Source organism: Aquarana catesbeiana, linkage group LG08 (genome assembly GCF_042186555.1).
Source record: "Aquarana catesbeiana isolate 2022-GZ linkage group LG08, ASM4218655v1, whole genome shotgun sequence".
NCBI lineage: Eukaryota > Metazoa > Chordata > Amphibia > Anura > Ranidae > Aquarana > Aquarana catesbeiana.
In genome coordinates, this window is record NC_133331.1 from 117,160,394 (window position 1) to 117,178,585 (window position 18,192).

Genomic DNA, 18,192 nt, shown 5'->3' on the forward strand with positions numbered 1-18,192 from the left:
GTCCCGTCAAGTCACCGGGTGGCCCCGCCCCCCGTTAGAGATGAAGGCTGATCAGCCGAAACATGTTGGGTGGACCTCCTATGATCACCGCGTTTGATACCATTTAAGCTGTTTACGATCGTATACCATGTGAGTGTTTCTTTTTTACTGTTTTAATAAATGCATGCCTTTTAAAACGATATCACGCCATGTGAGTCTTCTTTCTCTCATGGTTCCAATCACACATCCGGTTGGTCTGCTGATACGTCTGGATGGTTGAAGCTGTCGACAGACCCTCCCTCCCCTCTAATTGAAGTTTTGGATACCCGATGTTTTCATCCTGCTAGCCTCGTGGTTAAACAAGCTTTTTGTGACTTGTAAGACGTATGTCTTTTCAAGTCCTTTGCGTCTGGTAAGCCTCCTCAGATGTTATGGTGGTGGTTTTGACACACACATAGACGTCACATTGGATTTGGTGTTTCTCCGTCTCACCCACCAGTGACACCCTGTTGTTGTCCTCATCAGCTAATCCTCAGAGACTGTTGGTGGTGGTTTTTGATTTTCATCAAGGACACATCTTATTCATATGGACTTTATTTATGGTTGATTTATATTTTGATCCTGTTTTCACTTTTTCACTGGTGTATTTCTATTATGCTTTATATGATTTTGTATTAGTGCAATTAATTTTTTCATTAAGTCACTTTTTCTAAACAAATTTTTTGTTTGTTTTCTGGCCATTGCAAGATGGCTCGATTCTAACATTTCATTCCTATCTACTCATACACATAGCGCTACACTATATATATACAATATTGGCCCTACACTAATCTAAACCACCCATTAAAAAGTTTCTAAAATTTAGGAACAATGGTTTACAATTAACATAACTCAACTGGCCGAGGACACGTGTGTAATCCATCTAGTGCAAGTGATTTTATCTAGCCATTTCTGGACCACAACGATTTTGAGAGATTGAGGTTCATTAGGCTGTTGCAATACTATCCACATTTTTTAACTGAGTCTTGCCATTGCCCAATCTTTCTTGGTCTACATGACTTTGGCTTGGTATCAAAAGAGCACCTAATTTTCCACTTCTTAATAAGTGATTGAACAGTACTGACTGGCATAACCAAAGGCTTTGGATATCTTTTTATATCCTTTATCATCTTTGTAAAGTTTCATTACCTTGTTACGCAGTCCTTTTGATTGTTTTTTTTCTACCACTGCATCGCTCAGTGTCTAGGCTGCTTAGTGCATCCATGTGAGAGCTAACAAACTCATTGACTATCTATACGCAGACACTAATTGAGATTTAAAAAGCCACAAATGTGGGAAATTAACCTTTGCTTGCCATTTTAATCTGTGTGTGCCACCTTCTGTGTCTGTACCAAGGCCAAACATTCCAGGGTATGTAAACTTTTTATCAGGGCTGTTTGGGTGATTTCTGTTATTATGATGTAAAAAAGATCCAAAAACAATGTGATAAAAAATGCCTTCATGTGATTGCTATCCTTAAATAAAAGACAGTTTTTTGGCATGATCAGTTATTTTCAATATTAACGCCCAAATTTCCCAATTTCTGACAGTGTATGCAAACTTTTGTGCACAATGTACAAGGGCAATGACAAATCTCAGTTAAAAAAGTGTGGATAGTATTGCAACAGCCTACAATTGTATACACAAAGCTGCAGAAAGTGTTTAATAGATTAATGCCTTCTTTTTGTCCCCAATGACCAGGTCAGAGTTATCTTGGAAGGGGCATCTTCCTATGGAACTCTAATGTAAGAATCTGTACCAATCAATAGCATACAAATTGGACCATACAATTCTGAGTTTATGGTTACACCATAAAATCCACAAACACTAGCTCAGGTAAGCAGCGTTTTTATTTATTTATTTATTTACTTTTAAAATGTGAATGGGAACATGTAACAAATATAAAGTGGGTATTATCCCAATTTGACTGTAGAAATGGAAATACCCTTTAGTTAAATTTACAATGACTTCTTTGAAACTGGCTAGCTGTTTCATTAGTCTAACCAGATATTTAAAATTCTAATTAAACAGTGGGCTGAAATGAGTAGAGTACATTTTAAGAGACCATGCTATGTTTTCTGAGAACACACTTATTTAATTCCAGAAAAAAAAATAGCATTTTGGTATTAACATAAAATTACCAATGGCCAGTTACAACAAAGAGAGTAGTTGTAAAACTATACAAATACCCAGTGAAGTGTTTGGCCTCAGGTAATGCATAGAGACAAAACAAATAATCCTGCATAATTTATACCTATATTCTCTTTTCTATCTGTTCAGAAGTCCAGAAATTAGAAAACAGCCTGTACTGTTTGTGGACACCATAGACCAGCAAAACACTGGTGACTTGCTCAGGACAAGCCCAATGCACGTTTACTCAATGAGCCGGACCTAAGACAATATAGTTCTCCAAACACCACCCCCACAATCAAATCCTGCTTGAGTCTGGATTTCCCTCAAGGAATTCACTAGGAGCTTTACTATTAAGATGGAAACACATGCTGAATAATTGAGCAGCCAAATTAACTAATGCATAAGCCTTTGGACTAAAGGGTATGAACCAATACTTCATAAATTCAAATTTTATAGATACATCTAAAAACATTATTATTTTTATTAAGAAAGCTGAGAGCTAGACCAATACAACTTTCATGACTTCCAGATAGACTGTAGGCATCAGGGTTTATCAAGGTATCTAATCCAAGAGGTGCTAGAAATCTGATAATAACAAATGTAGACAATAGAAAAATTATTTTTTAGCACTTATTCTGAAATAGTTTACTCCATATGTTTATACACTATTGGTACGGACACTGGCACATGTTTGCCATAGTTTTATTTACCTTGGTCTTTAACGTGCAGGAAGAAAACACTGGGATTGAATATGACACATACAGTCAGATATGGCATTAAAGACATGGTTGATAAATCATTCAGAAAGAAAGGATGGATAGTAGGCACACTGACTATAGTCAAAACAAAAAACATAACCAGGAGTAATGAATAACAAGCAGATATAAAGGTCTAAGCCAAATGTAACCAGACCAGAAGAACAAGACAAGCAGGAAAGTGTCCCAAAGCTTAGAGTTGGAGTATAGACATTTTTCGCTCAGCTCTGTACCAGTGCACTGATCCAAATATGAATCAAGTGTCAAATGATGTCAGTGGTGATCTACGATATTACCACATTGCAGGACCACATATCTACTAGCAGATGGCATAGGCACACAAAAAATACAGCAAGGATAATCATGCAATTCATTGCCTGGATTCCTAAATTGTACGGTATTCCATAGATTAAAACAGCTACATGTACAGGTACAAGTAAAATGAAAATGTGATTGTGATTTTAAAAAATGCAATATTTGCTTGATTAATAAACTCTGCCTCCACAGAAATGAATTTACTTACAACAAGAATATTTCTGGATCTTAAAATATGGGAACTTTCCTTAAAGGAGAATTATAGCTTATTTTGGCTATGCCTCTCCTATGGATCACAAGAGTGCAGTTTACTCTGCACTCCTGTGACCCATTTTCAGCTAAAGCCCACTGTCAGCTGACATCACTCTGCCGGTACAGGCTCAGGCCTGGACCAGCAGCTGGCTCAACCTCTCAGCGAGCTGCTGGGAGACTGATCCAGCCGGTCCCGCCACCTCCACAGCCCATTGCTTCAATGAGCACTGGAGGGGCCGCGCAGAGAGTCAGACAGTAACCTGCTCCCTGCAGGCTGAAGACTGAGAGTTAAGAGATCATCAGTCTTTGATCGGTCTGAGAGGTGGCAGAGGACAGCTGCAGCTGGGATCACTACTGCAGCCATCTAGGTGAGTATGATTGTTTTTTTTTTTTTTTTTTAAACAGCCATAGTTCTATTTTAAAATCCATTAACATTTTAATGCATATAAGCATCCTATCAGGTATGACAGATTAAAATACATAATACTATCTGCTAAATCATAACAGCAGGGAACAAAAGGATGGATTACTCTATTACAGCAAGTGAACACAATGATTTTGATTAGTTAATTGATTATTGATTTGATGTGGATGATTGTCAATTAACTTCAAAGATGCAATTTTGCATACGTTTAAGACATCACAAGCCTTTTCCTTAGGCAGTCACGAACAACCTGGCAAACATATTCATGATCAAACGGTCTATTGGTGCTGTTTCTGATCAAATAGAATAACAGACAAAATTGTAATGATATGATAGGAAGTCATCAGCCACTTTGAAGTAGTAAAGAGATTAAAAAGTGCCTTAGAGATACAAGGCCAACTTTTTAAGCACTGAATTTTGACATGTGTCAAAGCATTCAAAGCAGGCTTTTTACCTTTAATTCAGTTGAATTTTTGGAACCAGCAGTTTTTTTTGTTATAGACAGATTGTATACGGTTAGGAATGCCCCCTTTTTCATCTCACCAGTGATGTACAGTACAAACAAGTGTTACATTTGTCTGACTGAGTCTAAAGAGGGCAGAGAACCAGCACTGCAAATAGTCGCTCCTATGAGTAATTAATAACAATGCTTTCTTCCTGAGTTATATTGAATAGCTATTAGACTTTGTGCCATAGCTCTTTTTTTCAGCTAATATGTCACTGTAAAGTTTTTTTTTTTTTTTAAGGGTGGAGACCTAAAGTATATTTCCACCTTTGCAATTCCGCTATATGTATGTTATGACCAATATCTGGAAAAAAGCAAAGAGAGGTGCCTTCTAAGTGTAGACAATGTAAAATGTAATGGTACAAAGAATAAAAACACTCACATGGGGGTAAGTAATGATCAGCATATGGAAGAAGTTCTGCAGTGGTGCTTCTCCTGTCACTTTGGTCCAGCAGGCTGTGCCGCTCGTGTGCCCCGTAGGAGCCATCCACCGGCTGTGTTAGATGGTAGATGCAGGGAGGAGTTCTGTGACCAGAAGTGACGCAACACATTTCTGAGTGTGCACACTGTGGATGAAGAGGACAGGCACGCACCTTTCTCAAGCTACTTAGTAGTGCTTTTATTCTTTGTACCATTAAATTTTACATTGTCTACACTTAGAAGGCTCCTCTGTCTTTGCTTTTTTCTACATGTTTTGGAGTGTGCTTCCACTTCCCTGAAGAGGCTTGCCTTGAGTTGTGGACTGTCCATCTTAATCACTGGATATCTTCATCTATCTTGCCCAGTTTGTTGAACTGTTTCTCCCCTGGCCTACGCCAATATATTTAATCACGGACTTAAGGTTTCTGGCATAATTGATTACAGTTTGCGCCAGAACCACTCCCTCTTATGACCAATATCTGGACTGTGGACTGGCTGAGTCAGATCCTCATTAACATATGATTGAGAAGCCCACTTCCTAAACATTTAACATTTTGTTAAGATAGACATTGTTCAAATCTAATACACCTGATGGGGCATCTGCCCCTAGACAAGGTTAATTTTGGTAAACACAGCTTTCTAGTCCCACTCATAACAAAGAATTAAGCTTTTTTTTGTTTACTTTTACAATGTGACAAGGAACATGTAACAAATATGAAGTGGGTATTATACCAATTTGGCTGTAGAAATGGAAAAACCCTTTAGTTATTGTTAAATTTACAATTACTTCTTTGAAACTGGCTAGCCATTTCATTAGTCTACACCAGATATTTAAAATTCAAATTAAACAGTGGGCTGAAATGAATATAATACATTTTAGGAGACCATAATATGGGGTTGATTTACTAAAAATGCAGAGTGCAAAAGTTGGTGCAGCTATGCATAGTGTACAATCAGTTTCTAACTTCAGCTTGTTCAACTAAGCTTTGCTAATACAACCTGGAAGCTGATTGGTTTCTCTGCAGAGCTGCACCAGATTTTTCACTCTCCAGCTTTAGTAAATCAACCCTTATGCCTTCTGGGGCCACACCCATTTACAAAAAATAGCACTTTGGTACCTAACATAGAATTAACAATGGCCATTTACAACAAAGGAGCCTTAAAGAAGTTGTAAACCCGTACATATACCAAGTGAAGTGTCTGGGCTCAGGTGATACACAGAGATAAAACAAATAATCCTACATACTGTCTGCAGTATCCTCTTTTCTATATCTATTTTAAGTCCAGAATTGAAAAAGTTTGTTTGAGCTGTCAGAAAAAAAGGGGGCGGGGAGCTGAAGTCTCACTCTGCAGATCTCAATGAGGAGAGGACTGAGAGCTGATTGGAGGGAAGAAACATACCCCCTTCACACAGCACAAATGGACAGAGCTGAGGCTGTCAATCAGCTAGAGCTCCCCCTGTTACCTTCTTTCTTCTCTTGGTGTCAAGAAAACTTGTCAGAAATGATTTGTGCTAATAGCGGAGGTACAAAGCACAGAAATTACACTTAGGAGTTGATTTGCTAAAACAGGAGAGTGCAAAATCTGGTGCAGCTGTGCATGGCAGCTAATCAGCTTCTAACTTCAGCTTGTTCAATCAAGCTTTGACAATAAAACCTTGAAGCTGATTGGTTTCTATGCAGAGCTGCACCAGATTTTGCACTCTCCAGTTTTAGTAAATCAACTACTTAGTTCTCTAAATTGAGACAAGCACACACAATAGAGGGATATGCTTTGTTCAATCTTCATGTTTGAGGTTTACAAACACTTTATATCATTTCAGAAAGACTAAGCTGCAAAATGACATATGGAAGAGTACCTTTTAGCAGCTGGGAAACAGCAGAAACCTTGTTCAATTAACCACTTAAGGACCAAGCCTCTTTCTGACTTTTGTTGTTTAAAAACATTTTTTGTGCTAGAAAATTACTTATAACCCCCAAACATTATACATTTTTTCTAACACCCTAGAGAATAAAATGGTGGTCATTGCAATACTTTAAAATTAAAAAATAAGACAACAGTAAAGTTAGCCAAAATTTTTTCTTTATATTGTGAAAGATAATGTTACGCCAAGTAAATTGATACCCATCTTGTCACGTTTCAAAATTGCGCCTGTTCGTGGAATGGCGACAAACTTTTACCCTTAAAAATCTCCATAGGTGACGTTTAAAAAAATCTACAGGTTGCATGTTTTGAGTTACATAGGAGGTCTAGGGCTAGAATTATTGCTCTCGCAAAACACCATTTTCATATGCGGGCGCTACTCACGTATGCATTCCTTCTGCACGCGAGCTCGTCGGGATGGGGTGCGTTTAAAAAATAATTTTTTTTCTTATTTATTTTACCTTTTATTTTTTATTTTTACACTTTAAAAAAAAAAAAAAAAAATGTGTCACTTTTATTCCTATTACAAGGAATGTAAACATCACTTGTAATAGAAAAAAAGCATGACAGTACCTCTGAAATATGAGATCTGGGGTCAAAAAGACCTCAGATCTCATATTTACACTAAAGTGCAATAAAAAAAATTGTCATTTAAAAAAATAATTAAAAAAAATGGCCCTTTAGGAGCCTAGGGGCAGAAGTGACGTTTTGATGTTGCTTCCGCCCTGCATTTTTATGGAGACGGGTGGGGGCCATCTTCCCCTCACCCATCTCCATGCCCAGCAAGGGTGAAGATCCAATCACCTCCGCCGCTGCCGGCGGCTCCAGTAAGCGGGAGTGGGGCCCTCTCCCACCGCCGATAAAAGTGATCTTGCGGTAATTCCGCTGCAGAGACCACTGTTGTCTGAAACCGGACCACTCACTGAAGAAGAGGATACCGGGGTTATGGCAGCTAGCTGCTGCCATAACAATGATATTCCTCTTTAAACAGCCGGCGTATAACAACAGTGGATGGTCTGGAAGTGGCTAAAATTCTTCATCTACAGAGGGCTGTGTAAGCTACATTTAGCCCAACAATACCAGTTTAGCATGCCTGCTGTAGAATATTTTAAAACTCTTGACTTTCACAAGACAATGGCATGTCATGGATTTTTGATTTTGTATGCTATTGTCTACCTTGTAGGTCATATAATTTTATTCACTCTTAGGCCTCGTACACGGTTTTATTTCCATCTGATTTTTGTCAAAAGCACGTGTGCAGGATTTTGTCTAGTATGCTAACTATCTGCAAATTGTTTGACAAACACGAATGTAGTGGCGTACTATGACAGTATAAAGAGGAAGTTGATTTCTCAAGCGCTATCCTTTGGGCCCCTTATGCTAATTTTGTGTTAGTATTAGTTAGTAGAATTTTGGTGAGCGTTGATTTGCGATTTTCAGATCATACAAAACAACATGCCTTTTAAATATGTTTGGCATAACTACATCAGTATCACCAGCAAAGCAGCTTCATTATTATCTCATTAAAGAAGATGAGAATGTGCGCTGCATTTTGACATTTCATCAATTGCCACGTCATGAATGTTAATTCCAGATTAAAAATGGTAGTTTACAAGACCAAACTCTTCCGGCTCGTTCCTTGATTCTGAGCATGCGTGGTTGTACTTGTGACTTTTGTGTGACGGATTTCTGTACTGACCATCCGAAAATCAGATGTTGAGTTCACATCCAACAAAAATTTTATAGCCTGCACATCCAGCTTTTGTCTGATGTAAAAGTCAAATCGTCTGTCGAATGCACTGTACTAACGATCTAAAAATCCACAGACAGCTCGTCTTCAGACTTTTCCCTTCTGATTTTCATACCGTGTGTAGAAGACATAAGGCCCCCTACACACTATTAGATTTTCTGAGATTGTTGTCTTCAGATTCACCAAAATCATATACTATGAGGTCAAACCTTAAGAGTTTCAATTTGTATGCAATCAGGCAGGCCCTTGCACTATATGGTTTTGGTAAATCTGAAGACAAAAATCTGCAGAAAATCTAATAGTGTGTATGGGGTCTAACAGTATAAGTAGAATAGCAAGAATGATCATACATCCTTATCTTACATACCTGCCAATATAATTCTTAAATTAAATACTGTGAAAACAAAGTCACAGCAACCATACACTATACAGCAAATCCAAAAAGGCTGTAAAATTAATGCAGTGTTGCAATTCAGTAAACGCAATAATATAATAAAAAAAGTAAATGTATATAATGTGCATGACATAACTGAAATATACTAGCAAGCCTATTCTTTATATTATCTTGCTTTTTCTTTTGATTGCATTCTATTTTCTCTCTTTTTCCTTGCATATTTCCAGTAGTATTAAAACACTTTCTAGACAAGGAAGCAGCAAGGCGTTAGAACATGTTGTGAGTTCTTTCTCCTGTAAGGCTTGACAGTACATGACATTTCCTTGTAACATTGGTAATGATGCAATATAATGATATGAAAATCAGAATATACTTTTCACCTAAGAAAATCTCTGTACATCTTCCCCACATCTAAGAAAAAGAAACATATTAAATTGTTCAATCCCTCTGAATGCTGAATAATCTTCTGTTGTTTGGACAAAGAAACATAATAGCTGTGCCATTCCAGCCATAATAATCAGTCTTTTCATTTTAATCTCTTGCATCATTTTTTATGCTGTGATAATTACCTAGGAATATATGCTAGTTTTTTATGGAGTGTTTAAGTGTTTTGATTGTGTTTATTATAAACTATCTATACTAATTCATAGGGGAAGTGTGTTTAACTTTGTCAATACTCTGCTTACTGTAAATGTTATTTACTACAGAAAAATGGTAGCACGCCCACTAAAACATTTGGGTAAAACTCTAGCCAATATTTTTTTCTTATGTGATAATATGGGGAAGATCAATAATTAGGTTTTCAGCACAGTTGGCCACTAATAAGAATATAAAACTGTCTGGGCAGTAAGGATCTCACTACTACTGGTCACTGGTTATTTAGTGGTTCATGTAGCTCAGATCTTGCCACTGACATATAACTTCTATCAGTATCAACATAATTACTGACACTGGCAGAATTATTGTGTCTGCTAGAAAACGCACACAAAAATACACAAGAAAAGCCATCCAACTTCACTTAATTTTCTGTTGTGCCATTGTGAAAAAAGTGAGGTGAATCTCTTCAATGCCCAAACAAAACCCGTTTTTCAAAGTGTGGAAAGGGTTAGAACCTTTCACACATTGAGGGTAATCTACTAAAGGAGTAAAGCATGTTCACTTTACAAAGTGTGTTTTCACTTAGCTTAGTCAACAAGGTAAAGCTAAGTGAAAATTAACTTTTCAAAAAACACCCAAAAAGTGATCCCATGTGATTAGATAATTAAAGTCAGCAGAGCATTGTACTGGTGTTTAGAAATTCTTTGCAACATAAATTTTGTTTTAGTTTCACATCTTTCATTATACTGGATGAAACTTCACCTTGCAACATAAACATGCCCTACTGCTTTAGTAAATCAACCCAATTGCTTTGTCGGTAAGTCTGTTAAAGAGAATTCCACGTGAACAGAAGTGGTGTGAACCCTCTCTAATAAGGTACAGATTTTTTTTACTGTTTTACAGACAATAAAACATTATTTTTTTGACGGTTTCACTTGAAGCTACTCTTTGCCTTATGCTAATTCTGGTGCTGAGGTCAGGACTTTGTGCAGGCCAGTCAAGTTCCTCCACCCCAAACTCGCTCGTCCATGTCTATACGGACCTTGCTTTGTGCACTGGTGCGCAGTCATGTTGGAACAGAAAGAGGCCATCTCCAAACTGTTCCCACAAAGTTGGGAGCATAAAAGTGTCCAAAATGTCTTTGGATACTGACGCCTTAAAGGGGAAGTAAAGTCTTCCTTTTCAATTGTACCTACAGGTAAGCCTATAATAAGGCTTACCTGTAGGTACTGTAAACATCTCCTAAACTTGAACAGTTTAGGAGATATTTACTATATACGCCAACATCATCAGCGCATGCTCTCTGAAAAAATGGCTGCCCATGCCATTTCTTTATGGCCCTGTGCCACGACTGGTGGCTTTGACCAATCACAGCTACGGAGTACGTGAACCCAGAAGAAACTCTGGGGAAAATGTCAGTCGCCTCAGCTGTGTACAGGCACCGCTGAGAGAGCTTCCTTCTAAGGTAAGTATTTCATAATGAGCTAGTATGTGATGCATACTAGCTCCTTATGCCTTTGTCTTACAGTTTTTTTATAGGGTTTACAACCGCTTTAAAAACTCCCTTCACTGGAGCTAAGGGGCCAAGCCCAACCCCTGAAAAACAACCACACACCATAATCCCCCCTCCACCAAATTATTTGGACCAGTAGGGTCCATAAAGACATGGATGAGTGAGTCTGGAGTGGAGGAACTTGACTGGCCTGCACAGAGTCCTGACCTCACCCGATAGAACACCATTTGGAGGAATTAGAGTGAAGACTGCAAGCCAGGCCTTCTCATCCATCAGTGCCTGACCTCACAAATGTGCTTCTGGAAGAATGGTCAAACATTCCCATACACACACTCCTAAACCTTGTGGACAGACTTCCTAGAAGAGTTGAAGCTGTTATAGCTGCAAAGGGTGGGCCAACTCAATATTGAACACTACGGACTAAGACTAGGATGCCATTAAAGTTCATGTGCGAGCAAAGGTAGGCATCACAATACATTTTGTAATATAGTATATATATATATATATATATATATATATACACACACATTATATATACACACATTATATACACACACATTATATATTTAAAGATAACCGTATAATTCTTAAAACATAACTTGAACAAAGAACAAAAAAATATAATATTCAGGCTAAAAGCATTTTTAGCAAGTACTGGAAATACCTATTAAGCTTGCAGGAATTGAAGTGTCTTTGTCACTCCCTGTGAGATAAGTGAAAGAAACTGGAGGCAAACATAATCTTAGCTTTCCAATATACTAATCCTACCACCCCACATGCAATAGATACCAAAGGCAGACTTGGTCCAGCCTGGGTAGCTATCATTGTTCTCTCCATTGATACAGTTGAAGTGGAAGTGGGAGCGTAGCCACACAGGGACAGAAATTATGTTATACATAGGATTACCAGGAGAAAATAGAGGAAAAAAGCCTGAAAAAAAACCAAAGCAAATGCAGTCACTTGGTGAGCTGCAATATCTTTCATTTTTTATTTCAGTTTTGTATACGCCTTGAATTTACCTATATGTATAGTATAAAATAGTTTTAACTGCTGTTTTGATGCATTCTCTCTGGATTTTCTAAAAGGCATCCCAAAAATGCTAACTTCCCTTTTATGTTCAATTTTTAATTGCATTAATGCAATTGAGCCATTGTTATTTCAATGGAGATATATGATAATTTAAAACAGCATGCAAATAGTAAACAGCAGTATTGTATCTGTTTGATGAATATATTTTTTGTTGTAATGCATGCAAAGCAATGCATTGTCTATGCTTAGTAAAAATAGTTTTAAAATTACTTTGTAAACAGTTGTATCCACAGTTTTTCCATGACATTGAGTAAATTTGAAGATATTCCATCAGAAAAGGTAATAGAACAAAGCTTGTATAGATGTAATAGAACATAAGCGGTAATACCACTTATCAACCAAACTATATGTTTGTGGATCTCTGTCGGAAAAAAAACATTGAAATGTCTAAAAAGTGCAATTTTTTATGTGATGTCACCCTAGTTACTTTGGCAATGGGTAATTATAGTGTTTTCACTTTAGTGTGGTACGTTACAATTGCAAGATATATTAAAACATTCAATTAGAGTGTGTTTATTACAAATGTAGTTCAAGTGGGGGCTAAGGATAATCCAGGGGGGTTGCAGCAGTGCAAAAGACTCTCCCAGCGCACATAATTTTTACATACTGGGCAACTGTGGTGGAGAAGCAGAGCCTTGCATACTTATGATTCAATAATGAGGTGTGGTGAGTCTTTCCAATCACCATGTATTACCACAGTAATGTGTGATGGTAGCAGTGGCGGGGCGCCATATGTAATTATTACATCACAGGCATATACAGTCAGGTACTATAGTAACATGTGCTTGTGGAGAAGAACTTTCTTTTGAACATCATTATTACATCATGGGCATGTGCAGATCATATCCTTTATGTAATAATGATGCACAATTGGAGGGTCTTTCCCAGGACCATATGTTGCTATAAATGGATCCATGAGGTCAATTAGGTGCACATTCTTTGGATTCCAGGCACTATTTTCTAAATAGCTTCATGTTATTTGGATGAAGAAAAGGGAAGGAGGGGCATCTATTAGAAAAAGCATGCGACTTAATATATAATTATGACATTGAGGTAAATGGCTTCTGTTTTTGTAGTCTTGCTAAGGACAGTTAAGACAACCAACGTCATTATGCAGACATCTATTCATATAAAAAAAAATATACCTTTACTCTAACTGTTACAGTAGCAATTCCAGGGGGCATGCTTCCTGCAGCATCAAAAGCCTCCACAAGAAAGACATATACGGCCTCCTTTCCTGTAAATGATTCAAAGTCAAGAGGTTTTAACAGAGATAGCTCTCCTGATGATGAGTTAATTGTAAACAGCTGCAAAATTTCCTGCGATCTTATCCGATATGTAATATTAGCACCAAGATCAGCATCCTTTGCCTGAAACACAATAAACAGATCAATATTAAATTCAAAGCAGACAAAGTTGGTGAATAAAGCAGGTTGAAGGGCAAAAATAATTGAACCATAGAAAATATATGTATTGAGTTTCCGAGAAGTCGCTTAAATAGGTTTGAAGGTTTACAGTTGTTTTTCTCTTTGTTATGGGTCATTTTAATGCATTGATCAGTAGAAAATATAAACAGTTCAGCAGATATTTATCTGAAATTTCTGTCACATTCACAGTAAGCTTGCCTTTTGCAATCTCTCAACTTGATTAGAATTGATCTTTAACTGTTGTATTAACTTTGTCACTGCAAACATCTGAAGAAATAAAGGTTTCTCAAAGTGGTGTTATTTAAGGCTACATCATTGCTAAATGGGTGGTTAACACCAATGTGCTTTTATATATAGACATTTTAAGCCCATCCAGCTAATAGCAACATTATATCTTAGGCAAAATAGACTCTTTTGTATAAATAACATTAATTTTTAAGTTGCCTGGGTGAGGTAAAAAGTCTGGTCACATAGTCCATAATATTTTACCTCTACTTGCATAAATGATATACAGTATGTTATCATAAAGTGGCATATGTCAATCACCATTGATGACCAACCACTATGTAATATTTGATAATCAGACACACTGGTCTTAGAGAATGGGTAGCTTTAGATGATTTTTAACTACGATAAAACTCCCCTAACATCTAAAAGTTTTTTGCTAGGAAGTGTCTGGAAATGTGTCCCTGAATGTAATCCATGTTCGCCATTCCTATAGTGAACTGACCAATATTCTTCCCCTGTTTGTGTTGTGATTTGGCTTATCAACTGCTTGCCAATAATAATTTACTCACCTATCAAATGAGAAAAGCAACCATAAAATGGTTGGAATTGAGGTATTTAATTAACATCACCTTGGAAATCGCTAACAATGGTTCATTTGTATCTGTCTTTAGAATCAAATTGACTGGAAGTAAGTTAAAACTTTGGTACAGCCAGTTATTTTTGAAATTTTGATTTTAATGCAGAATGGGTATTACTTCTGTAAAGCTTTTGCTGTTTCATTTAATGTTTGTATCACCGTTGGGGAAATTATTACTACTTATTTAACATTTACTTTAACAGGAAGAGAGGGGAACTCTTTTGAACAGGTATGGAAACAACAATAAAACACAATTTCTCGTAAAGTGAAGATGGTTAGATCCTGTATCTAGTTTTTATTGATATCTATGTCTTTAGCTGTGACAGAATGTCACCAGGATAGAACACACGGTGTGGTCTTCACTACAATGATCCACGCACTAGTTAGAACCCTTCCCCACTTAAAGAACTGATGTACACAGATCCTTTATTGCCATTAACTTTTATTGAAAAACCCCCTTTTAGCAATCTGAGTCCCTAAGAAAAATGTATCTTCAAACCTCTCTTCAGCATTTCATGCTAGCAGAGTGTATAACAGATTAAAGCATCTTGTCTTTAAGAACAGGTTTATGACTTTGTAAAGTGATTCTACATTTACACAACCATAGTATTCACAAGCAAAAACATCATTACCATTTTTTTAAATGCAAAATTTGCTCTTTTCTATTCACCTATGAATAATTGCAATACAAAAAAAGAAAATATGTTCAGGAATACGGATGGGCTGAACGATGCCCTGTTCGGTTCGCGCCAGAACTTTCGATCATTGATAAAGTTTGGTACCGAATAGCGAACCCCATTGAAGTCTATGGGACCCGAATGTGAAAAATCAAAAGTGCCCATTTTGAAGGCTTAATGGTAATTGGGCATACAATGGTTGAAACAATGAAATCTACACCAAAAACATTCTTCCAGATGAAATCAATACCCGCAATACTAGGCAGCCTAGAAGTCCTGCAGAGATTCCACATCCCAAAAACACTAAATCTGCAAAATCGGCATCAGGGGCTTCATAGATTCTGGTAATCCAGGACTGATTAATTTTGATAAAAGTCAGACGGTCCATGGAGTCTGTGGACAGACACGTTCCATGATCAGTAACAAAACCTTCAGCTGTACTGAATACCCGTTCGGAAAGCACACTGAATGCAGGGCAGCCCAGCAGCTCAATAGCATACTGGGCAAGTTCTGGCCAGTGGTCTGTTCTTATAACCCAGTAAAAAAGTGGCTTGTCGACTGGAAAGCTCTCCATCTCTGTTTTCGCCCCTAGATAATCATCCACCATGTGATGCAGATGCTGCTGATGGGATGTGGAAGCTCACAGCCCTCGGTGGCGAGGACTAAAAAAAATTGAGAAATGCATCACTTAGGCAGCTGCCTTCTCCACTGCTCTTCTCTTGACCAACAGAAGCCTCAGAACTACATTATCCACGAAACTGTAACCTACCAGAGTCTGGAAAAGCGTTAGATAAACTCCACTTTTAGGTGTCCTCAAAATATTTCATCTTCTGCACTCTCTGTGGAAATGGGATGAGTTCTGAGACTTTCCCCTTATAACAGTGGTCAGGGAGGGGTGCCAACCAATAGTGATCCTTTTCCTTTATGCCGCGTATTCTTGGGTCCTTTCGCAGGCTTTGGGCTTTGAAACATGAGGAAGCCCATGCACCACAGATTTGCGGAGGCATGAGAATCAGACTCCTCGGGGTCACTGAGGATTACAATATCTGGAACTGCCTCCTCCCAAGGATTCTGGGGATGAAAAACCATCTCTTACTGTTTGGCATCTTCCTCTGCTTTAATGCCTCCGAAACTATCCTCCTCTTCTCTTTCCTCGTGTGTGTTCTGTGGCATATGAACAATTGTGTCTACATAAAGTGGGCCTAGGGGAGGAACAGAAGTCCTCCTCTTTATCTTGCTGCTCTGCCTCGAGTGCCCTGTCCATAATGCCATGCAAAGTCTGCTCCAGCAGCAACACAACAGGGATTGTGTCACTGGTGCATGCATTGTCATGGCTCACCATCCTTGTGGCCTCCTCAAATAGTGACAGTACAGTGCGTGCATCCTTTATGAGCACCCATTGGCGTGGGCAAAAAAAGCTGAGCCGGCCTAAGCCTGTCCTTGTGCCATACTCACACAGATACAGCCGCTGCAGCATTGCCAAAGTCTACTTCCACCTGGTGGGCATGTCACAAATCAAGTGGTTTATGGGCAGGTGGAACTCCTATTGAATTTCAGCCAGCCAAACACTGCCTGTGTATGATCACCTGAAATGGCTACACACTCTTCTGGCCTGCTTTAGTATATCTTCCAACCCTGGGTACCTATTTAGGAAACGCTGCACCAAAAATTGAGGACATGTGCCAGGCATGGTACATGTGTCAATTTTCCCTGTTTAAAAGGTGGACAGGAGGTTTGTGGCATACACCACCATTCTTGGCTCCAGCTGGTGTGGCCAGAACCACCTCTGGACCTGTCCCTGCAGAGCTGCAAGAATCTCTGCTCCGGTGTGGTTCCTGTCCCCTAGACACGCTAGTTGAAACACTGCATGGAACCTTTTAGCCTGACTCATTGAATAGCTCTTTTAATGCTTAGGAGGTACTTGAGGTTCATAGGACATTTCAGCAGAGGAGGGCATGGAGGAGGAGGAGGAGGGGTAGAGCTAACAAATCTGGCATCATCACCAGCTGTATGGAGACATGGGGGCACAACAAGCTGCAGCACTGATCCCTGTCCTGCATCCTTCCGAGTTGCAAGCAGAGTTACCCAGTGTGCTGTGAATGAACTATATCATCCCTGTGCATGCTTGCTGGACCACGTGTCAGCAGTAACGTGGACTTTGCAGCTGACTGCCTTGCCCAAAGATGCCACAACATTGCCTTCCACGTGATGCTAGTGAGCTGGAATGGCCTTACATAAAAAGAAATAGCGACTGGGAACCTGCCATTGTGGTACAGCACATTCTGCAAATTCACAGAAGGGGCAGAATCCACCAGATGGAAAGGCAGAAGTTGTAGAGCCAGAAACTTTGACAAGCTTGCATTTAGATGCTGGGCATATGGGCGGCAGAGACTGTATTTTTTTTTCAGCTGCAGCAGATGGGGCAGAGAAATTTTCCTGCTATAGTCTACAGCTTGTGGTGTGCTGCTGGCAGATGTGCTGCAAGGATCTGGGACAACCTGCGCTATACCATCATCCCTGTTAGTGGAGGCTTCTGAAAGGTCAGGAGGTATAGCAGGGACAGACTAAGGTGAGTTAGGAGGAGAGACAGATTTGTACCCCTTTTGTGTGGCTTCTAGGTGCTATTGCCAATGGGCTGAGTGGTGGGAGGTTAAATGCTTTCTCAAGCATGTGGTACCCAAATGGTTGGTGTTTTTGTCATGCTTGATGTGCTTGAGACAAAGTTTGCAAATTGTAACAGTGCGATCGGCTGCACATGTACTAAAAAAGGCCCAGACGAGGGCGCATGCGCGGCAGCTTCTAAGATGGCCGCTAGCCACTGAAGCTCCACTCCACCACGGCCCCGCTCGTTCCCAAAGCGCAGGCAGAGCATTCATTTTAGCCCCTAATAGATGCCACCGGGCACCAGCCACCCCCGGGAACTGATTGATGCTGGTGGGGACAGCCAGAAGGAGCCTAACGAGCCAGATGACGGCCGCACCCGGACCGCTCAGTTATGCCAAGATGGCCGCCGCTCCTCCGAGACACAGCGTGGCAGCAGCTGCAGATGACTCCATTTCAGACCAAGACTGTGCCCTGCCACAGTCACCAGGTACCCTGAACTCCCCGCTACCTCAGGCCCACTCTCCAGCGTCC

At 39.2% G+C, this 18,192-nt stretch overlaps 1 protein-coding gene across 1 annotated transcript in view; it reads right to left on the reverse strand.

The window, feature by feature from the left end:
* Positions 1 to 18,192, reverse strand: part of PCDH15 (protocadherin related 15) — a 2,079,434-nt gene that overhangs the window by 583,463 nt on the left and 1,477,779 nt on the right. The window contains exon 21 of the mRNA XM_073596339.1: positions 13,234 to 13,458. Coding sequence (XP_073452440.1) covers positions 13,234 to 13,458 — 225 coding nt within the window. The remainder of the gene's footprint in view (positions 1 to 13,233; positions 13,459 to 18,192) is intronic.